This window comes from Oryza brachyantha, chromosome 4 (genome assembly GCF_000231095.2).
Source record: "Oryza brachyantha chromosome 4, ObraRS2, whole genome shotgun sequence".
NCBI classification, from domain to species: domain Eukaryota; kingdom Viridiplantae; phylum Streptophyta; class Magnoliopsida; order Poales; family Poaceae; genus Oryza; species Oryza brachyantha.
In genome coordinates, this window is record NC_023166.2 from 2,016,577 (window position 1) to 2,041,088 (window position 24,512).

The 24,512-nt window shown below is 40.5% G+C and overlaps 2 protein-coding genes across 4 annotated transcripts; both read right to left on the reverse strand.

The window, feature by feature from the left end:
- Positions 1–539: 539 nt before the first annotated feature.
- LOC102717795 (probable NAD(P)H-dependent oxidoreductase 1) lies at positions 540–5,954 on the reverse strand. Of its 3 annotated transcripts, XR_005811540.1 has the most exons (4): positions 5,130–5,954; positions 3,722–3,983; positions 2,394–3,036; positions 540–1,927 (listed from the first exon to the last, which is right to left on the reverse strand). XR_005811540.1 is itself a non-coding variant. In XM_040522904.1 (3 exons), the coding sequence occupies exons 1-2, from the start codon at positions 5,880–5,882 to the stop codon at positions 3,759–3,761; spliced, it is 978 nt and encodes a 325-aa protein (XP_040378838.1). In that variant the 5' UTR covers positions 5,883–5,954; the 3' UTR covers positions 3,419–3,534; positions 3,722–3,758. The 3 variants fall into 3 exon arrangements, 2 of the variants coding, with proteins under 2 accessions (XP_040378838.1, XP_006653164.3); XM_040522904.1 differs by lacking the exons at positions 540–1,927; positions 2,394–3,036 and adding an exon at positions 3,419–3,534; XM_006653101.3 differs by lacking the exons at positions 540–1,927; positions 2,394–3,036 and having other exon boundaries at positions 3,571–3,983.
- Positions 5,955–8,413: 2,459 nt separating this feature from the next.
- Positions 8,414–14,142, reverse strand: LOC102718079 (probable protein phosphatase 2C 37). Its single transcript, XM_040523523.1, has 4 exons — positions 13,964–14,142; positions 13,168–13,518; positions 11,948–12,053; positions 8,414–9,149 (listed from the first exon to the last, which is right to left on the reverse strand). Exons 1-4 carry the CDS (start codon positions 14,069–14,071, stop codon positions 8,788–8,790), a joined length of 927 nt encoding a protein of 308 aa, XP_040379457.1. The 5' UTR covers positions 14,072–14,142; the 3' UTR covers positions 8,414–8,787.
- Between the last annotated feature and the right edge of the window lie 10,370 nt (positions 14,143–24,512).

Genomic DNA, 24,512 nt, shown 5'->3' on the forward strand with positions numbered 1-24,512 from the left:
CTCAACTCTAAATTTAAGATTGAAAATTTAAATTTTAGATTATAAGCATAAGTAGAGACAGAGAGATGTGGTGCATATATCAATCATCGTAACATTAGTACTATCGAGATAGATGGACCATACGATCGATGGACAAAATTTATTTGATCTTTTGTTTTTGTTTGGGGGTGGGGGGATGCGTTGCCAGTTAAGTTTGTGTTCTTTTGTTTCATAGTTTCACCAGCAAGCACGCGAAACACTGCCTAGCTAGCTTTTGTATTTTAATTTTTAGCGACTTTGTTAGTCTTAAAATAGCCATTTTCTAGGAATGCGATGTGCTTCCTCTATTCTAAAATATAGGACGTAAATATCTTTTATATTCGATAATATAGACTAGCATAGGATGTCCTATATGTGACAGACATAAAGATATATTTGTGATGGGTAGCAGTCTGGTCGGTGATGATTGGTAAGTGATGAAAAATATCTATAGGTGACGGGCATGCGACCGTCATCGATGGCAACCATCTTGAAAGGGCAATAAATATACCAGTCACTGATGATGTTTACAGCCCATCACTGATTACATATGACAATCACCGATGATGTTTACAGCTCATCACGAACAACAAATCCATAACGGGTCATAATTACAGCCTTTCACGGATGATGAAATCCAATAAAAATTAATAAATTTGAGTGAATATCATCTTTGACGGGCCACAATGTACTGTCCTTCAGTGATGCATCATCGGTGACGGGCCATATATGCTAAAGAATGCATGTCAAATCTAAAGGTCGTGAGATGCCACGATTTCAAGAATTAAGGTTGAGCCTTTTTCATCACCCGGAATGAATTGACCCTTCCATGCAATGAGAAATTTTTCCTATTGCCAATACATGCAATCATGCTCCCAAACATACCACAAAAGTTTCGACTCTCACCTACTATAAGCAGAAGCTCAACATCTTTCACAGTGGGGCATCTCAAACATTGTCCACCAAAAACAGCAATAACCCCTTCGACAAAATTATTCATTGCCTCCATTTCAATGGTCTCACTGATCTTCAAGTATTAATCTAGATGATCTGCAACACTCCCATAGTCAATTGGCGAATAGACACTGTACATTTACATTTTTGTAACTAAGCAAGCCCTTGACGATTAAGAGCTTCCGTCTTTGTAGCGAAATACTCAAGCCGTTGGTCCAATGCATTCACGATGCATAGAACAATGGTATTGACATATGATATCTTCAATGAAAAATTTTGCAAGAATAAAGAGTACTCTCCAAGAAATAATCACTCACTACATTATGGAGTGAATTATAAACTTCAAGCAGCTTTGCCTCGTTTTGCTCCTTTGCAGCTTTGGGATTTGTCCTTGCGATTTCTAGTTGCGCATGTGTCACCTTTTGACACTGCACCACATGGTCTTTGTATCACCAAGGATGAAAATACCATCCATAACCTCTTGTTTGTTGTGCTTGCCATTGCGCTAGGCCTTTGCTGCTTCTTGTCCAATGGGAGGAGATTGGTCTCTATCATCTGTAACATCAATAGCCGCACTCTTGTTTTTTTTCCTTTTCTAATTTATCAATATAAGCACACCATTTTGATTCATTTCTAAGAATCCTCCACCAGTGGACCAAGGAGAAGGCTTTCCATGTTGTTTTGTATACATCTATTGTGCCTCATCCATTAATTAATCATCAGATTATAGTAGTCTCAACACCATCATCGTTGTCGAGGTTGATTATGACCCTTTGTTAGATGAGGTAGTTTGGTTGGGTGATGGTCCTTGAGTTGTTGGAGTCCCTTTGGAACATTGTAGGTGGTGGTGGAGATGTTGGGTTGTAGTTCTGATTGAGCCCAATAAAATGGAAATTTTGTCCTTGCAGCTGCGGCGACGGTCAACAAATTCATAAAACCACCAGGTTAATAGGCCCTGAAATTTATGGTGCATGCACAATAGAGATTTTAGTGAAACTGTATTGATGTTACAAATATATGTACTGATAAGAAAATGCAGAATTCAGTTCAACTCAGGGTTCAGTTCAGAAAATATAGAGTTCAGTTCAGCATGCATGCAATTATGCAAACACAAGGTGGCAAAAATATAGAGTTCAGTTCAGCTTAGTTCTGCATTCATCCAGAAGAGAAAGTTTTGTTTTCCTTGGTGCCTTGCGAGATGGAGGTGTGCGGGTGGCGGGGAGGCGCATAGACACTATATATTTACTTTTTCTGTAACAAAGCAAGCCCTTGACGATTAAGAGCTTCTGTCTCTGTAGTGAAATACTCAAGCCGCTAGCCCAATGCATTCACAATGCATAGAACAATGGTATTGACATACGATATTTTCAATGGAAAATTTTGCAAGAATAAAGAGTACTCTCCGAGAAATAATCACTCACTAGATTATGGAGCGAATTATAAACTTCAAGCAGCTTTGCCTCCTTTTGTTCCTTTGCAGCTTTGAGACCTGTCCTTGAGATTTCTAGTTGCGCATGTGTCACCTTTTCACGCTGCACCATATGGTCTTTGTATCACCAACCATGAAAATACCATCCATAACCTCTTCTTTCTTGCGCTTGCCATTGCTCTAGGCCTTTGCTGCTTCTTGCCCAATGGGACGAGACTGGTCTCTATCATCTATATATAACATCAATGGCCGCACTCTTGTTTTTTCCCTTTTCCAATTTATCAATATAAGCACACCATTTTTGTTCATTTCTGAGAGTTCTTCACCAGTGAACCAATGAGAAAGGCTTTCCAAATTGTTTTGTATACATTTGTTGTGCCTCATCCATTAATTGATCCCTCAACACCATCATCGTTGTCGACGTTGATTCTGACCCTTCTATTAGATGATGTAGCTTGGTTGGCTGATGGTCCTTGAGTTGTTGGAGTCCATTGTAACATGGTGGGGGTGGTGAAGATGTTGGGTTATAGTTCTGATTGAGCCCAACAAAATGGAAATTGTCCCTTCAGCTGCGACGAGGGTGAAAAACTATGGTTGCTGCAACAAATTCATAAAACCACCTAGGTTCATAGGCCCTGAAATTTATGGTGCATGCACAATAGAGATTTTAGTGAACTGTATTGATGTTACAAATATATGTACTGATAAGAAAATGCAGAGTTCAGTTCAGCTCAGGGTTCAGTTCAGAAAATATAGAGTTCAGTTCAGCATCCATGCAAACACAAGGTGACAAAAATATAGAGTTCAGTTCAGCTCAGTTCTGCATTCTTCCAGAAGAGAAAGTTTTGTTTTTCTTGGTGCCTTGCGAGATGGAGGTGCGCGGGCGGCGGGGAGGCGCACAGGCGAGGTGAGGATCGCGCGCGGAAGGATATCGGTTGGGATGTGTTCGGTTTCTTCACACGTACGAGGATAGAAAAAGTCATGTTGAGATGAAATATTTCGCTCTTAGTGCCGTTTTATTGCATTTTTATTGGCTTGGAAACAACATCCACCAAGTTATATCATGACGAAACAAATCTCCCCCTCCCATATTAATTTTATTGTCAAGTTATTCATTTCACTGATGTGACGCCCTGTTAAATGGAGATAAACCATCGAAGACATAAATATTATTTTAAAATATGAGACGATAAATTTCTATATAAAGTTTGTACAAAACATGTGCTACTTAGAAAATGTGTACACACGAGCCAAGAAAAAAGTAATATAGAAAAGAACATGACCGTTGATAGCGATGTTCTGTATAAACACGAGCAGTACCATTTTGAGCAGCAGATATATGTCATCGTCGTCATCTTCATATCTCGCCATCCCAGAGGTCATGGAGGGATTTGTATGGACCGTCCGGCGAGAGGAAGTATTCACCCCGGCAGGCTCGCCGCTGCGGCATGCCGGCGATCATCTGCTTGTCTTCCTCGCTCAGCTCCCAGTCGAAGATCTCCATGTTCTGCTTCATCCGCTCCTCGTTGAAGCTCCTTGCCACCAAGCACACGCCTTGCTCGTACAGCCACCTTAACGCCACCTGCATATATACCATATCATGTATATATCAGTACGTGTAGGCCTCTAAAATTCTGCTAATTAATAGAGTTTTACTTTCATATCTGCTTTTGTATCTTGAGGTACGGTACCTTGCAGTACTAAATTGTTTTTGATCGTTGAATCCAACAGTGCACATCCTACTTAGCTAGATCCGATGGTGAGAAATAATTTGGTATCTCGAGGTATCAGTACCTCGAGGCAGTGGCAAACCCAGAACAAAAATTACCGGGGGTCCAATATATATTAATTATTTAATTTTTGTACTTATATACTAATAAATATGATATAATTTAGTAAGAATTGTATAATTTATCTAGGGTCTGAGGACCTAGGAGAGCATATGTAGGATCGCTACTGCCTCGAGGTAAAAAAGTAAAAAAGAAGGATGAAACTAAAACTGTAATTAATATGGTTCTAGTTTCCTTCGTTCCATAGTGAGTTGATTTAATACAACCCTACGTAATTCCAATCTCTATCTAAACATTAACGAGTTTCTATAATTTTTTAGATATATAGCATGTTTCTTCGAATTAAAAGAAAAGGTTAAAATCTACTAGCTCCATGACAAATCTCAATTACATAATTATGTGATAGCACCCTACCCTCGTATCCTACTCAGCCGCCAAGTGAGACTTTCAACGGACTTCTTTTTGTTGTTATCTTTTTCATTTAGAAAAGGATAATGTAAAGTATTTCTCATCTTTTCGTTTCTGTTTATGCTTATAAGTCAAATTTAATTTTTTTAACCTTACAATCTGTGGTTGACCTGTGGTTGATTTTGAAGTTTTCTCATCGTAGTTTATTTTCTATTATTCTTCTTTTTATTATAGATTTTTTTATTTATAAATTAGTTTTTGTTTGCAAATATAATGTTTGACTTGGTGAGACAAAAAAGCAAAAGATGTTGGGCTGTATCTCTCTTGTGGTCCCGACCGTTGAACGATAAATCAACTGCAAAGGTTCGTTCGGGGATGATTGACATATTTATAAACGAAAATTATTTGTGATTAAAAATTTCATTTACGTAAATTTAACTAAGTTAAAAAATAAAGTTAGGTGAAAAACTTAAAATCAATCCTAAATTTAATATTAAAAGCATAAGCCCGATTCGACGAAGCGTAGGTACCTGAGCAATGGTCTTGCCTGTCCTGGCGGCGACGTCGTGCAGCACGCCGCTCTTCATGACGGCGTCGGAGCCCCAGATCGCGCCGTACGCGCCCAGCGGCGAGTACGCGGTGACCACGACGCCGCTCGCGCCGCACGCCTCCCGCACCTTCTCCTGCCGCCACCCGGCGTTCATCTCCACCTGGTTCACCGCCGGCGGCACGGCGGCGAGCACGAGCAGCCGCGACATCTTGGCGGCCGAGAAGTTGCTGACGCCGATGGACCTCGCGAGGCCCAGCCGGTGGCACTCCTCCATGCCGCGCCACACGCCCTCCATGTCGAACGGCACCACGCGGCTCACGACGCCGGCGCCGGCGTCGTCCTCCTTCTTGACCAAGCGCAGCGGCCAGTGGATGAGGAAGAGGTCGACGTAGTCGAGGCCGAGGCGCGCCAGCGACTCCCGGAGCGCGGGGACCACGCGCCCCGGGTGCGCGTCGAGCAGCGACAGCTTGGTGGTGACGAACAGGTCGCCGCGCGAGGCGACGGCGCCGGCCCGGACGGCCTCGGCGACGGCCGCGCCGACGGCGCCCTCCGTGCCGTACATCGCCGCGGTGTCGAGGTGGCGGTAGCCGAGGCGCACGGCGCGCGCGATCGTCGCCGGCAGGTCGGCCGGCGGGCTCGACGAGCCGGTGCCGAAGCCCAGCGCCGGCATGGCGTGGCCCGAGTTGAGCGTCACGCACGGCACGGCGGCGCTCAGGTCGCCGGAAGCAGCCATCTCGATCGAACGGGACTGGAAGTTTGAACTGTGCACGATGAGAATTGCGTGATTGGATTTCGTAACCTGTCGCGATTTTATGGAGACTCCGTGTGGACCCTAATTAATTAGGGAGTAGTTAATCTCGTAAGCTTGGGAAACAAGAAGCAAAACGTTGAAATCATCATGTGTTACAAAAGTCAAAGTCAACGAGATTGATGGTCTCTATCTCTTCCCTCTTGCTCCCCCGTTTTTTTTTACATCTCTCGTTCTATTGCATGCCAACTTAATTAGCAACCTTTTGACTCTCGGGCGTCATGCCACCTGCCCCCTCTATGATGGGTTACTTTTTTGTACAATGATAATTAGCAAGCTTTAAGCATATTGTTCTTTTAAATTACTTAGGACATGCATAATAGTTTACATAATTGCTGTCTATTTGAAATATAGATATAGTTAAACAGATATGTTAGTGTATTGTTTTCTTGTGATGATCTCCTTTTTAGATGCCCCCATTGATTCCTCAGCAATCATAACGGATGGAACAATTGGATCATAGAAAGATTAAGGCCATGCGTAGTTTCCAAAAAAAATTTAGAGAAAGGTCACATCAACGTGTACGATCACACATTTAAAGTATTAAACGTAGTCTAGTTATAAAACAAATTTTAGATTCTGCCTCGAAACCGCGAGACGAGTCTTTTGAGTCTAATTAATATGTCATTAGCACGTATTGGTTACTATAGCACTTATGACTAATTATGTGCTAATTAGGCTAAAAAATTCGTTTCACGGTTTCTCCCATAACTATGTAATTAGTTTTAGTATTCATGTATATTTAATGCTCTATTTAGATGTCTAAAGATTCGATGTGATATCTTTGTGAAAAGTTTTTGAAAACTAAACGGGGCCTAAAAAGAATCCACAAAAGAAGAGTTAGTGCAAACCTCAAGGCTCAATGAGAAAATGGAATAATAATGGACATAATGTCTCATGAAATTTTTTGCATTTGCACTTTCTTCTTCCTTCTTTGTTCATTTCTTTTTTTCTCTATGGATGGCAATGTCGCATCCATTCTTTTTCCTGGACTCTTCCCAGTAAATATACCCGCCAAAGAACTAAGTAGCTAAAACTGAACCAAGAGAGGAAAGAACACAAAAAAAATTAAATTTTCAAAATTTAAAAATTTATGAAGACTCCGTGCCGATCGTAATTAATTAGGGCGTAATTAATCTCGTAAGCTTGGGAGACAAGAAGCACAACGTTCAAATCATTACGCGTTACTAAAGTCAAAGTCCACGACATAGATGGTCTCCATCTCTTCCCTCCTACTCCCCCGCTTTTTTCTTACACGTAAAATTTTATTATTTATCTTATTTAAAAATTTATACAATTTATTATACATTTTGTTGTGATTTAATTTATTACGAAAACTTATATATTTAGATAAAAAGTTAAATAAGATGACTAGTAAAATATAAATCCAAAAGCCACCAAAATTAAATAAAAAATAAAGAAAATAGTAGGGTGCAATAAAACCACACAATCTCTAAGTAGTATCCAATAAATGATGATGTTATTTATTTATATCAAGTTTAATTTTGATATGCAACTCTATATTGTCCGATCATACGCACAACCCTGCATGCACAGTATTCTTTCCTCTTACGTACTTTTTGTCTCTCTTCTATTGCATGACAACTTAATTAGCAACCTTTTGGCTCTCGTGGGTCGTCCCACCTTCCCCCCTCATGGTTACTTTTTTATATAATGACAATTTAATTAGAAAGCTTTAAATTTATTAACTTTTTAAATTACTTAGGCGTGGCTGTCTATTTAACATATACTTATGTCTAAATAGACAATATGTACAACAGATTATTTTTTTATCTAATACATTATTTTTCATTTTATATTTATTGCACGTAGACCGAGAGATTGTATTTGTAGCAATATAAAACGGGAGAAGTATATAGTCAAACAAAAATAATGGAGAAGAACAAATTGCTTACCCTATTTTTCCGTTACTACTTATGCTTACAAGCCAAACTTTGGATTTCCAACTTTAAATTCAAAGTTATTTTTATAGTTTTTTCACTGAAGTTTATTTTCGAGCTTTGACTTTTAGATTTCTAACAATATGTATAAATTTTGTGTTAACAAATTATTTTTTCTTCGTAAATATGCGGTAGAAAAGCCAAACACAATCACCCCTTTGTTCTTGTAACCAAATGTTATTCATCAATAGACAAGTATGGCCATCTGTGCTCATAGAATATTTTTCTCAGACAATATTTCAAGCATGCTTATACGAAGCACACGTATTTGCACACAAACATACTTTAAGTTTTGTACGTCCAGTTTGTTCAAAAGATTAAAGAGTTTGAAAACGGGACGGGTTTTTTTTTTTTTATGATCTCCTTTCTAGATGACCCCCATTGATTCCTCTGCAACAATGGAACAATTGGATCATAAAAAGATTAAAAAGAATAATCCACAAAACAAGAGTTAGTGCAAACCTCAAGGCTCAATGAGAAAATGGAATAATAATGTACATAATGTCTCATGAAATTTTTCATATTTGCACTTTCTTCTTCCTTTTTTGTTCTCTCCTTTTCTTCTCTATGGATGGCAATGTTGCATCCATTCTTTTTCCTGGACTCTTCCCAGTGAACATACCCGCCAAAGAACTAAGTAGCTAAAACTGAAAACAAGAGAGGAAAGAACACAAAAAAAATTTCAGAGTTCAGAGACCACCCAGAATTCAGAAACAACTCCTTCCTCCCTTGCTCTAACAACCACTACTGGAGCTTTCTTTTGTGAGAATTGAAGATAGCAGCAAAGGCTAAACACCGAAAGAGAATGAAGCAGCCTGACAAATTATTGTGATCTGAAAAACCAGGCTGCACCTCCCCATGATCTCTGCCTACCCTCTTCCTTGCAGATCAATCACAACGACACTAATGTTATCTGAACTCTCCCTGCCGAGGGCAAGGCGTGCAAGGAGAGCAGCAGCACGGTAGCAGCGAGGCTCGGATTCTTGGCCTACTGCTGCTGCCGGAGCACCGGTGCTGCTGGAAGCAGCTTCGCCACTCCCAGCTGCAGCACGGCCTGCGGACGACGGCCTCCCGTCTTCGAGGCACTGCCGGGCGACATCGCAGGCCGTCTCGTTCGAGATCACATCCCACATCCCGTCGCTTGCGAGGATCAGGCATTCGTCGTCGACGGTCCTTTCGGTTATGGTGATATCTGGCTCACATATCACTTCTGGCTTCAGGTACCTGTCTCCTGTACATGCATATTTAGAGCAATTGAGATCTGGAATTTTATTACCAGTAGACAAAGCATGATACTGAATTAGTTTACATGAACAATATTGTCTAATGCACCTACATATTTAGAGCAATTGAGATTTTGGACTGTATGAATATGATCAGAAGACAGAACATGGTACTGAATTAGTTCACATAAACAGTATTATAAAGTAAGATACAGGAAAGGAGACAAATTTTTGAATGGGATTCATTTTAATTGTAGTAGTATTTAGCTTTGTGAATAGTAAATGAGAAGATTCATGGTATTATAGAGTTGATTCAGGAATTCTAGTTAGCTTCATGATTCATGAAAGAAAAGGACAAGGTGATGAATCTAAACCTGAATTCCAACAACCCCATCCACATTAAAAGCTACAGGTACCTCTGTCGCTACAATGAAATGATACAGAGAGACAAACCCCTTTGCAATGGAAATCTCAAGCATCAATACAGGAGCAGATGCTAACTATGACCACTCAGTAACATAATAGTAAAAAGATAAGGGAAATTTGAATTGCCGCGTGAGGCGATATATCATGTATAAGTCTATAATGATAAGATGGACAGACAAGTAATTTAAAAGAACACATTTCATTACTATCATTTGAGCCATGTAAACTGCTTTCTTTTCTGCACATAAACTATATTGCTATTATATTAATCACCCTACTATATAAAGTAGGAACCTTCAGAAAGTAAAACAACATAACAAATGATATGTAATGTGGTGTTTGCTATATGTGACATGGCAGGTCCTATAGCCAAAGTGGTGTATCTACAACATAATACAACCCTTGCTCCCACTTGAAACCTGATATAAGCTTACTACAACTGAGCTCTGGTTTACCACAGAGAAAGACATACAAAACTATTTTCGGCAATATTCTAGATTTGCACTTTCTTTAATTTAAGAAAAGGTAACCTTAGGAACAACATCAGAGTATTTTCTGTGCCCGTTGATTACAAACTTTGCACTATGATGTGCAATTGTATATCAGAATGACTGATGAGGTTCTACAAGGCAGCAAGTTGACTTTCCTCTAGTGCCAAAAGGTCCAAATTATTACTACTACGCAAGGTATTTCCTTCCAAAAGCCTGGAGGCTAGATTAAAAAACAGGTGTAACATCTCTATCGGTAACTTAGGATGCAACACAGGACAACGTCACTAGCCTAATCAAACATACATGTCCCACTTATTTATGGAGATCATTTCTTTCAATCAGTTGGTTAGGTTACAAACAGAGCGACTAATAAAAAGAATTAGCACTTTCACGAATGGCAAATCAGAGATGAACCCGTGGCTTTTTTGTCCAATCCATCTTTCTTCTTTGAGACATGTGATAATATAACTAATTGAAACAGCACCATACAGGCAGTGCCAAATGTTAGGCCTAAATGGCTGAAGTGAGATGGACCAGGTAGATATGGTCATTTTCTTGATAAGCCAGATAATCTGGCACAAACTAGTGGGGTCAGTGATGTGACTTTGTATCAACTCAACAAATTGCCAAGTAACATCCACTAGAAGCTCATTAGAAGCTGGTAGTGTTCCTTTTTTTTATCTTTCTTAATGTTAATAATTGTATCAACCAATATAAAAATTGGTACCTTTGTACAGATGCAAATCTCCAATCTAACAAAGGTATCAAAAACCTTAAATTCGGAGCACACCATTCTATTGTCGTATTCATAACCTTGCTGCAACGAAACTTGAATACAATATGTATTTCCACATAGTCTTAAAGCAGAAACAGCCTTATTAGACATAGATTCTGTCACCAGGCAGTTCTTAATTGGTCAAGGGGTAGAAAGATGCAAGGCAATAGGTTCCTTTTTATGTTTGGGAAGAGACGATGCGAAGCGACAAATGTAACCACCCTTTGTGATATATTAGTATTTTTCGTTCTTTTGTTTACTTCCATTACCCCCAACCTCGTTGGAGGAACATGATAGTTTAAGAACAAAAGGACACGTCCTAGAAACTGAGTTGGTACACTGGAGCTTTAACCCAATGATCAACCAATATCAAAAGGCCAGTGGACAATAAACAAATGACATCCAGAGCAACCAGGCCAGAGTGGCAATGCATTGCCTCCCATAATTAGTTTCATTAACTCCAGTTTATGGGCACAAGTGACCTGACCCCATAACTAGCTGACTTCTTTTCCAAATATTTACTCATTGAGTACATGCTTCAGTGCAAAGTTGAACCCAATAAGGCAATAAAGGTGCTATTAACCCCAGTACGAATATGAGGGCGACAACAATTGCTTCTCTTGTGCCTTCTTAGTTCTATATAATCCAATTATCAAGCTAGCTATGCAAATCCAGAATGTACCAACCGATGCTACTTGTATCATGTGGTCTCAAGTGAATCGATCATGTGGTGTAGCTAGCAGCCAAGACATGTAGCCCAGAACACAGGGCAATTCAGTTCTTATAGTATATATAGTAGAAGAGATTTACTCCCATCCTTCTTTTTGTATTACGAGGTACTAATATCGTGAGGTACTAATATCTCACTCGTGCTATCTACCCCATGACCAAGCAGATATCTCGAGGTACCATGCAATCGTGACCGTTGGATCTATCGCCACCAATAGTCAGGATTTTAGTATCATCTTTATCGTTGGATAACACGAGTGAGGATTTTAATACTTCAAGGTACTGGTACCTCGCGGTATAAAAGTAAGGATGTGAGTAAAGCTTATAGTAAAAACACGTCGATGGCACGAATTGAGATCGATGATTATGATGATGAGCGACATACCTAATGCTCGCGACATGGCGAGGATACCACGCACCCTCGGCCCGTTGAGGTACACCACCCGGCCTCCCGCTGCCTCGATCCTCGCCTTTTCGTCCGGCCGGTCCGGCTGCATTGCAACAGCCACCTCACCGTTAAACTCTTATTATTTAATCTAATTAATCAGCACCCATATAAAACCAATATCACTAAGCAATCAGCCTCAAGAAACTGCTAAGGTAGGTATATCAGCAGGAATTAATATTGGCGCGCTACGAATTGAACTATTAATATGGTTGTAAATGGTTGAGGCGGGAAACAATGTGAACAAATTAAATAGGGATGATTGTGATTGCTTCAAACTTCAAAGTATTTAAGTATAGGTAGATGAGAAATCAGTTCTATTTTCAGACAAATTTTATCCTACAAGTTCCTATGTCTATAGTACTATACCAGCACGACTATTGGCGCACCAACCATAGGCCCCACCACAGCCAACCACACCCAGTCAATAGTAAGAAAAAGAGACTGACAACTGGGGCCCATGACCCATCTCAGGAAGGAAAAAAAAGGGAAAGATCCACAGTACGCAGAGCAGGAACAGGTGGCAGGCTGCGGGCCAATCCCCCTCCCCGTCACTGCACATGTGGGCCCCACCTCACCAGCTACAACGCAGCCGGGCCCACACACTGACCAGTCTTATGCCCCCACGTGCCCCAGGCGAGAGCAACACGTGTCCCCCCTCTCCCCGCGAAAGCGAGGCTGGATTTACGCTTCAGAATCTCCTCCCCCCCCCCCCCACACCACGTGGCCCCCGCCGCCGCCCAGCCCAACCCCCTAGGTTCCCCACTATTCACGAGAATGCCACTGGTAAAATAGTTTCTGTTATTTCTTTTTTATATATTCATAAACAGTAATTCGTTTTATTACGAGGTGATAATCATTTTGGTGATGACGCTAGCGGAGTGAGCACACGTCGGCGAGCAGATCGATCCATGTCTCTCCAACAAGCAAGCGAGAGAGCGACGCACGGCGGCCTGGGTCGCCGCCGGCCAACCACGCGTCGGCGGCGGCCGCAGCCGAAGCTTCCGAAGGGGGCGACACCTACCTCGCCACCGGCCGGGGCGGCTTCCACGCCGGGGCCCACGCAGGGAAGCACGGGTCAACGGTCAACGGGGTCAGGAGACTTTGGCGGTCAAAGTGGAGGGGGGGGGGGACACGTAGGAGGGAGGGGGTTGGGTTACCTTGTGGTCGGAGGAGAGGGGGAGCGGCGCGGCGGCGGCGGCGCGGCAGAGCACGGCGCGGGAGTCGCCGCAGTTGGCGACGACGAGGCGGTCGCGGACGAGGAGGGCGACCACGGCGGTGGAGCCGATGATGGCGCCCGTCTGCCCCGACAGCGGGCACCGGCACGGCGGCACCGCGGCCCGCCCGCACGCGCACGCCACCGCCGCCAGCGCGTCCACGCGGGAGAAGCTCCGCGACAGCGCCGCCCGCCACGCCCTCTCCTCGTCCACCACCTCCTCCCCCTCCCTCGCCGCCGCCGCCAGCTCCTCCGCCAGGATCACGTGCATTTGCTCCCGGCACAGCGCCGACACCTGCTCATCCATCCATCAGTTCACGCGCGCTCACAAGCAAAAACACACACACATGTCACTCATCGAGGAAGAGCCGTCGTACATAATTACTACTAGTGCAAAGAAAGTTGCGAAAATAAAACCCAAAATTTAACGACAAAAACGTGTCGATATCGCTTTGGATGGTGCTAGAACATCGCTACGTGGATCAACAGTGCAATGTGGTACTCCCACACAGCTGCACCATTTTCCCAATCAATCAATCTAATCCCTCTCTCTCTCTCTCATCTCTTTGTTTGTTTTTTTTTTTGGATCAAATCATCAAGTAAAGCTAGGTGACTCAAAGATTTAAAAAAAAGTGTTTTTTAGTAGAGAAGAAGGTGATTATAGTACTATTAAGCATGAAATAATATGGGATTAAGCGAGGGGGGATTAGCTTGGGGGAGGATAATGGTGGGCGACGTACATGGGGGCCGCCGTGGCCGTCGAAGACGGCAAAGAAGTGCATCGGGGAGCCGTCGGCCCAGGTGCAGAAGGACGGGCGGAGCGAGACGGCGTCCTCCATGTCGCGCATCCGCCCGGCCAGCGACACGGACCCGAACGCCACGGGCCACACCGCGGCGGCCGGCTCCAACGGCCGCGGCAGCCGCGGAGTGGCGGCGGCGGCGGCAGACGACGAGCACCCCTCCCCTAGGTGGTCCGACGATCCGCCCGAGGAAGGCGACGGCGGCGAGGCGGAGGCCGCGGGAGGGGAGCGGGACGGGCGCTTCTCCCCGGCGGCGACGTCGTCCTCCGCTTCCTCCTCCCCGGAGGCGGCGGCCGGCACGTAGGCGAAGCGGCGGCGCCTGCGCAGGCGGCATTCCTGGGGGTGGGCGGCGGCGGCGTGGTCCCCGTCTCCGCCAGCTGGCATGTTGACGCCGGCGCTAGCCATCACCATCACCGATCATGTGGCAGCGGAAGCAGCAGCAGGAGGGGGAGGAGGGGGCATGGCCATGGGAGGGAGGGAGGGAAGGGGAAGAGGTGGCTGGCTTGGGTTGGGTGGGGGAAGGGGAAGGAGGGGGTGGTTTCCGTGGAGGGGGGAATGGTGGGCGGGACCCGCATGGACGCGACGTGGCGAGCGGGTGACACGTGTCCGGGGAGCTGCGGGGGGCGCGTGGTGCCCCGCGTGGGTTTTGCGCGCCGTTGCGGCTGCCTGGTTTTGTCTGCTCAGCGCCTTTTTCAGCCGGTTTTGCCGCCCCCTCCCCTCCCTCGCCCGGTTTCTCTGCTCCATGACTCATCTACCCCTATCCTTTGTTTGGACTACCTATGTTCATAACTTGCTTTGTCACCGAGGATAATGCAATCAAAATTTTTTTTGTTGGTGATCAAATCTGTATCAGTCGATTTGGATGTGAGGTTTTTAGGATAATGTAAAATTGATTAGAGGGAATTTTCGTGCTTATCTTTGTAGTTTTTTTATATAGACGGTGTGAATCCATCTTCGACATGTTGATTTTCTTTGACTTCGTAATATGCGTATGGAGACAAGCATATATAAGTACGTGTTTTGATCATTATAGTCCACGTATTGCAATAATGAACTACACAGAATAAAATAGTGTAGTATGTATGAAGCCGACCAAGATGTTTCAAGGAGGGAGAAGGGAGAGGCTATGAAGAAACCTAACGGATACAAAGGGAACCATCTCGAACGCATCTACTAATAAAATATTAAACCCATTTTACTAATTGAAAGGATGTTGAGCAACCTCTTCCCACCTTTCCTTTGTCCTCATCAACAACGAGATAACCAGCATAGTTGCTAATAAGAGGGAAATCTCAAGTATATGATCATGAGAAATATATGATCAGCCATTCTAATAAGCATGTGTAAGGCATGCATCGAATGACACACCATATTAGGTCCATGGAACCATCACAATTGGTTCTTTTAATATATCACTAAAAGTAATTTCACAGTAAGTTTATTTGTGAATGAACCATGAAACTATTTGTCGGATTGGTTGATGTGTGCATCCACTAAGTCGCCAAATGGGTTGATGTGTGCATCCATTAAGTCCACTAGATAAGTTGTCTCTACTAGCTATGTCTCAAAATAATATAACTTATGTCATTTTATGAATAAATTAAGGTTCGGTTCAGAAATGGTTGAGGTAGGAAATAGGTAGAGAAATTAAATGGGGGAGGTTGTTATTGTTTAAGGTGGGAAGAAAGGTGTAGGTTCTCTAGACCTACCAAACAAGTAAAGTCTTGACTCAAAGATCGATGGTCAAATTCATGCAATCTATTTGTAGTGAGGCACCTAGGATATGCAAAATTGATATGACACAATTTCAGTGCTTATACTTTAAAATCCTTGTATATGTAAGAACATATCGCAAAGTCGTTATATGTATGGAGGAAATTTGAAAAATAATAGACGATTATTCATCTTCATCTGGTCGTTATGAACCTGATGTTACAATAATGAACACGATATGCAAGACGAATCTAACACATATGATACCGGTTGAGGGATTTGAAGAAGGGGGTCGAAGGAGGAAGGAGTGATGATGGTGAAGAGACTTGAAGGAGAGAAATGGAAGCATATCAAATGCATTCGCTAATAGCACTACAAAAAATATCAAACCCATTCTGCCTCTATAACAGAAGGACGTTAAGTAGCCCCCTTCCCTTCTTTTTTGTCCTCGTCAATTGCTAGAAACTAGCCAAGTTGATAATATGAGATAAATTATAAGTATGGTGCAAAACAAAGAAGATGAAAGAACCCTTCACAAGTTAGGGCGGTAGAGAGGGGGAGGAGGTTGAAGGAGAGCACACGTTATAAACTTCCCTTTACATAAGGTGGGGTCCCTTCATCTCACACGTCTTTACACCATGTGCTAATGAGAATATACGATAGATTCATTCTAAGCAACCATGTGTAAGGCATGCAATAAGTGATATGGCATTATGACCAAAAAAATCATCAATTTAAAACCTCTCATCACCGGTGGTTCTTTTAAACCATATATATCACTAAAAACAATATCATAGCAAGTTTATTTGTGAACAAGAAGAGTAACCCGTCATCGAACAGGTTGATGTGTGTGTCCACTAAGTCCACCAGACTAGTTATCTCTACTGCCTTCATCTCAAAATAACACAACTTATATGTTGAGAAATGGTTGTGATTGGTTGAGGTGAGAACTGAGAAAGTAGGTGAACAAGTAGTAGTATAGTGAGACAAATTTGAATCCCAAAAGTAGTTAGTATTTTTAGACCGAGGAAGTACTCCTTATACATGTGGACGTTCTTTTGACCTCTCCCTCTCATCTTCCTAGGTTCACCTCTACTACATAATCGAGGTCTATCCTTCATGTCCCCTTTTTCACTCCTGTGCTAGGGGACGCAACATGGGAGCTAGATACGATGGCCCCAAAGCTTGAAGTTGATTTAACCCTAAATTCCCTCCTCCAATGTGTTAGAGAGAAGAAGGGAGACTAATAAGTAAATGGAGAAAAGGGCTTACCAGAGATGAGATGGAAATTATGACGGAAGTTGGTGTCTATTAGTCAAGCATTCCCCAATAGGTTAGACATTGCTAGCAAACTGTCTCCTCATGATATTGATTTTTCCGAATGATAGTAATTATTGTACTATTTAACCAAAACTGGGAGATTGAAAACACTGCCAATAGACATCAATACCGCCACTATTTAATCAAATCGTTAATAAGCAGTTTCGCTTATGCTTTTTAAAAGCAAAATGACGAGCCATCTCAAAGTGCAAGAAGCACGCAAGAAAAATTGACCAACCCCACATAATATATAAGAAAATTAAACAAGTCATCTATGTATCATAGAGGAAAAGAGAGGATACATAGAAACTATTTATTCATTTTTATAATTTATCTTTAAGCAATAATATTTTTTACTGATATGTTTTGAATATTGAAAATCATACCGTTCAGCTGGTCAAATACGGATTTCGCATGTGGGTGGATAGACGTCGTACTCTAAATAAATACTTGTGAAAATCCTCAAGTTTCACAAATGGGTAAATGACCACATGCGAAAATGAATCTTTTGTGTTTGACTCTTTTACGAGAACCATACATCAAAACTTGGCATAGAGTTAAACAAAAATAAGCATGTACATTACATACTAACATTGGGATTTGAGGTCAAGGGCAATGGCCTTGTCTCCAAGTACCTACCACCACTTCCCTCCAATTCCTCCTCTCCACCTAACGCACCACCACTGATTCCAAAGATTGAGTGACTTCCTCTGTCCTCAAGCCGTCTTTTGCCATAAAATTTGACTATTTACCATGAGGAATCTACCAGAGAGTTGCTTGACCTGGAATTGGGTGGTTAGTGAAATTCTTTTAATAACTTGTCATTTTTTCTAAAAATGGTTTCACAGGAGTACGGCATGTAAAAATAAAGTTGTTTTTATAGATGGTCCTTTTAAAAAACGCTTATAAATATTATAAGTCGTAGGTACACAGTGTCATAAGAGGATAGGTTATAACTATCTAACTTACTTAACAGTGTAGTTTAAAAACATTTGTAAATTGATTCTTGAGTAAATTATGGTAGTTTTATCAAGGTTTTCAGCTTTAAATAACCCGAACAGTTAGATAGATGCAGATAAGATACTAGATAGATAGACAGCAATGTCATATTGCCATCTGCAAGGTCATCACCATCAGCCACCATGCCCTTGGCGCTACAAGACTACTACAAGAGTCCAATTCTTACACGCATACCTAGTACTAGAATGGCTCTAGCTACAAATGACGAAAGTAACATAAATTTATATTTTTTTTGCATAATTAATCTAGTGGCTGGCCGTCCTAGTTTGAAAAAGTCCAGCTAGCTCCTAAACGTACGCAAGTAATAGCTGGTCTCAAGATATAAATATTTCTATGTTATTAATTTTAAATTGTGAATTAATTGGACTCTCTTCTTAGACAACTGGTTGGCTCAGAAATTATTGGGATAATTGAAATTATGTGAATTAGTGCATGACTAATATATTATTATACAAAATTTAAAAGTGAAAAATAATAGTATTTTAAAACAGAGGAAAAGTTAAAAATAACTATATTTGGGGCATTTAACTATTTGCCACTCTTACAAATGGTCTTTAACTTTTTGCCACTCATAGACACATGAGAATAAGACCACTCGTAAAAGTGGCAAATGGTTAAATTTCCCGCAAAAGGGTACTTCTCTCTGATCTGTGAATGCATCTCCCAAAAGGGTAAGAAATATGTACCAGTCTACTCTAAGTCTCTAGCTAATATTATTTTCCAACAAAGAAACTGTGAGGTGCTGGTTGAACCAGTGGCTACCAGTATGTTTAGTGATTAATTAGTTGCTTATCAAGCAACTAAGTGGGATCAAACTGTTGATTAACTAAAGCAAAGCTAGGTACGTTATCGTAAGGGTGACTGGCCGGGCTGGCCAGCCGGTTTCTTCTTCTTCTTCTTCTCTTTTTTTTCGAGAAGGTTAAAATGCTTAACTTCTTGCCTCACCAGCCGGCTCGAACCAGTGTAATACATAGCAGTCACATCTTTTTGTTGTTCAGAAGCGCAAGTGAAACAAATTATTAATAACTAAAAATTAATTTCTAAGTAAAACTTTTATATACATGTTTTTTTAGCATTATAGAAAGAAAGGTCGTAAAATAAATATGATAAAAAACCTCAAAATCACCCTACATTTAACTTTTAAAATTTTAAATTTAGCTTATAAGTGTAAGCGTAGACAAAAAGATAGGGACGTAAAAAGACTTGACACAAGTGACGATTTCAGTTGTTCATTAATTGCTTGCTGGTTTTGATCATATCAGTTATATATATATATATATATATATATATATATAAGTAAATCCATTTGTTGCAATAACTCGTAATGTGATAATGATTTATCTTATTTTGCATGTAGCTTATAAGCTATTCCCTCCTTTCACATTATAAGTTTCTGACCTTGCCTGATTTATATGTGTGCTAATGAATCTAAACACATATACAAAACATATACATTGATACAAGACAAATTTAGAAAGTTCTATAATATAAAATGGAAGGAGTAAGTTATAATCCTCTATCAAACACCGTCTAATGACTAGTGTTATTATGGGTGAAAATGGAGTGGATTCGAATGGACGGTGGTTGTAGCATGTAGTACAATATGTTTTAAGCAGATTTGGATCAGAAGAGGAGAAGAGGATAGTGTGTAGATGTGGACTGAATTGAATTACTTCGGACGCCAAAAATAGTGTGGGATGCATACTCAACTTAGAAACAAACTAAAATTATTGGATTTTGCGTGTATATATAATAAATACAACATCAAATTAACAATATAACAAAAAAGTACAATAACAATGTAATATATTATTTAATAGCTAGGTGTGGCGTTTGTTGCATACCTATGTTGTGTCGGCATCGGTGTACGACAATGGCTATGCAAGAGAGATCGCATGCGCGTGAGATGATACAATGACTTGCTGAGTACCAGATGAGTCAAAATTAACTGATGGATTAGGCCATTGGATGGGTTGGTCAATGCTTTACTTAACAAATAGAGTTGTCACATGGGATAAGAAAATCGGGTTATCTAGCAAAAACAACATATCGGATAATCTAATAAAAATACCAAATAATTCACATCTATACCATATTATCTGAATCCGCATTTATATCCGTCGATGGGTTTCTATAAAACTCTATTATATTCTCGTTGCAGATGAATTCAGAGCGGATTGAATTAGATACTATCCAATCGATTCTCACCCCTACGCTTTACGACTTATAATTAGACGTAGGCAAAACGATCGTAGTGTAAAAAGAGTTTTTTTCAATTCAGATGTTTATATTGTCATACGAGACATGTGCATTAACAGTAATTACCATAAGTAAAGTTAAATGATTAGAAGCGCTACTGCAAAACAACCAATGGATTTACGATAGATATTTCTAAAATTTCCTATACAAGAGTAGATCCTTGTATGCCTTTGAATTTTGACAATTAGATATTTTATTTGGTTTCCAAGTTTCATGAAAAATTGTACACATTTCATCACATTTGATTTGATATTTAATTAAAATTTTAAATATTTGTTTGAAATTTTGATGGAATAATTCCACCCTTCTGTTGTTTACAAATAATTTTTATAAAAATTCATTAAAAAAGTAAATTTAAAATGTAATGCAAAGTGGTTTTTTATTTTGAAATTACAGAAGAAATATTTGAAATTATAAACAGCGTATTTTTTTATCGTCTACTGTTTTTTCACGACCAAAATAGTCCAACGTGGAATATCTCTATCTTTTAGCAACACATGGAAAGGTTAGATGACCATTTTATAAGAAAAACTAACAGATGTAAGAATATAGATGCAATGGATCAAAAAATACTCCCAAGTATACAAGAGATGCATAAATGAGTAAATTTCCCAAACTAGAAATACTTTGACAAAAACAAAATTAAGGTTATGTATCACAAAGCTAAATATTTAGTAGTTTCTTCGTCCCAAATAACATCAATTTCACTCATCACCCAACCCTACTTTATCTATTCCCGTTTCTTATTTTCACAGACTCCAATGCAACAATTATTATAAAAATAAATTTATTTTAGGATAAATTAGAATGACTAAAAATAATCTTATTTTTAGACGACGATAATACCAAGTTTCTCAGAGAACTACAGATGTAAGGTCTTATATCGTAAACCTATAGATTTAGTGGCGAAACAATCTGACTTTAATATCTTATATCATAAATTATATGGGACGGCATATAAGATCGAGAATCACGTGAAATATTAGGAGGGTACAAGAATGTGACTTTAATTTAAAATAGAACAAGTTGCACAAGAGTAGGAAAAAGCAAAAAGAAAGAAACATGCGACATTTGCCGGTACGAGAAACGTGACCCGCTTTGGAGCAACAGAAAAGAGAGAATGTTGAGTGGCGGTGGCCTGCAACACTGCACGCACGTACTGCTGCCTCCACTCCACTGACAGCTGTTTCTGGTTCAGAGTTTTGTGTCCGACGTGTCCAGGCAAAACGGGAGGCTACTGTCTGTGTGTACAACTGCCACTAGGCATACGCGCCAACGGGGCCTACCCCATATGGTCTCAGGCGCTGTTTAGTTTTTAAAAATTTCTTGTAAAAACATCACATTAAATCTTTAGACATCTAAATAAAGCATTAAATTTCTCTTAAATCCTCCTAATGTATTTAGACTTTTATCAAAAAAAAACAAATGCCATATTGATATATTTATAAATGGAAAATAATATGTGAATAATTTTTTTAAAAAAAGATGAATAGTCAAACGCGTATAAAAAAAGTCAACGACGTTAAATATTTAGGGATAGAGGTAGTACTTAGTTAATTTCTGCTATTTTGAAATTTGGGGATTATACAGCTTGTACTCTGCCAACTATTTCTGTCCTGACCGAGATGGAGATTAAAAGGATAGAAACCAAGTTTCGGCCTTGACTGTTTTATCGTGCGATTCTTTAGTTTTGGATGACATAAAAGTTTTCCCAAGATCCAAGACTAAAATTGAATATAATACTAACTGTTATGCTTCATGGTTGAAATCAGGCCTAGGGCTCAAGCCTACATTCATAATCTCCTTAAAATCATCCGAAATCACCATATGAAGTTAATAAATAGTTAACACTATATTAGCTTAGCACTATCTTCAAAATTTTCTGGTTCGGCTCCTACACGCTGCTCGTCGGAGATGATCGAACTCGATCAGATGGTGAGAAATGTACGGCTCTGCTGGCTTGATTACGATGTTGTCGACAACATAGGAGAAGCAGAGTAGAGCAAAATCGTGAATTACTGTGTGAGTTTACAGAACAAATTACAGAAACTGGGATGGCACTTTGGGGTAATAAGAATCTCAGAGGACGAATATGCTACTTGTGACGACATAGAATATCGATGAAAACAAATGAGAGAGAGAAAAGAAGACAGGATATTGGGCCTTCTTGAGATATCGTCTTGGGCCAGTATAGCTCGACATGCAGTACGTGCAGCAGCAGTGCAGGCCTTGGGCCTTGGCTCCATAAGACCAAACAGCAAGAATTTATATATATATATATATATATATATATATATATATATATAAAGAAAATCAAAATATATTTTCGTTTGAAAACATTGCAAATCTTACTCCCAATGCTCGGTAAGTGGGTGAAATATATAAAATGCCCACTAGCTAGATGAGAAATGATGTGACACACATCTACTAGGGGACACACAATGACCGTCTGACCGAGGAAATATTTATAAACCTCATTGTTGACGCGTTTTGTCCCATGGGTCGCTTGCAAAATTTCACCGTAGGCGGTTTGGTGGACGCATGTTCTCATGGTTTGCATGTTGATTTAATGCATTTGCATGCATGCAAAGAGGGTTGTTTATTTATTCATGATTGATAAACGTTATCTGCTTTTTCAATAGCTGTTTAGTGATATAAACTAAAATTTTTACTTAGTCCCGATGTACAAAGGCACCACCTGCTTAACTCCACTTCGATGCAGCGTGCACATGCAAGCAATAAAGACATGCATGCATGTCTCTTCATTTGCTTAGGTTGCATGCAAGGTACGTAGGCTAATGAACACGCCTATAGCAAAGTGTCACCGAGCAAACCATTGAGTTCTCCTTGCATGCATGCAACAATGCATTAAATCCACACGCAATGTTGAAGTAATTTTCAGGTAATTCTGCAGGTGTCCCTCTGCTATGTAATAAAGGGGTACCTACAAAATTCCACCACTTCATTGGATGATAGTTGGACGACCACCACTCGCCGTTAAAAGGATCCTCATAGACATATAGGGGTAGTGAATATGGCAATTTAGAAAAACTTAATGAAAGCAAAATATAGGACAAACCAGAATACCTGATATAATCGGATATTCTGGTGGTTGTATCGGAAGTTCCGATATATACATATCAGAGGCACTTCATTCAGACAATAAAGTTCTAAAGCACTATTCAACTAACAAAGATATTACAGTTTAAATTAGCCGAAGCAAAGATATGAATAAGCAAAAATGCTAGTAAGACAAGAGATTAAATACAACTTCAGGCTGGAAGATTTGTTGCTGAAGTTCGGAGCCTTGACGGGATCTTAATCTTCGTTGAGGAGCTCACAAAGACTCATGCCTTCACTAACCCTTTTCTCTAAAGGTTGAACAAATTCCCTCCTACTTTACGAGTGGTATCTCTTTTATTGCGGAGGTGAGATCCAACCATCACAGATTTTCCTTGGTCAACCACATGTGGATCAGTGGTTCAAGGACAATGTCTAGTCGTCCAGGGATCCTCAACCCTCAAGAGCAATAAATGCAACAATAACTCCTTCTGCCTCAAAAGCTATTGCTCAAAACAAATCAATGAAGTGTCAAGCATGAGATTTTACAAAACCAACTTACTCATTTAAGAATCAAATCAAGCAAATCAAGGAGGAGATGTTTCGAAAAGCAAGGCTCAAAGTGAATCTCAACAAGCTCAAAGCCAATGCAATAAATGTTTAGTGAGACCGAGAATTTTGATTTGAAGGATGGGTGGGTTATATACTACCACTCAAAATCCACCCGTTTGGGCATACATTCCTTAAATTGGAATATTCAAATAAGTTGATCCAAGGTGTCACGCCCAGAAATTTACACCAAATTTCTGAACAATAGCATGCATTAATCTCGGTCCAGGAATCAGCCCGAGTACACACTATGACAAACTAATACACAGTTCCACGACTTAAAAACAAATGAAAACAATTGTCTATCGAAATGCAGTGGTAAAAGAAAAACAAGACTAAACCATCTAATCTTCAGCTTCAGCTGGCGATGACGGCTCCACACCACAGGCATTCTCGACGGCGGACTGAACCTCACTTCAACCTTCGGAACAACCTTCTGACTGGAACTCTAGCACTTGCTCTGGTGGGGGAAAATTAAGCAAGGCTGAGTACAAACCACCGTACTCAA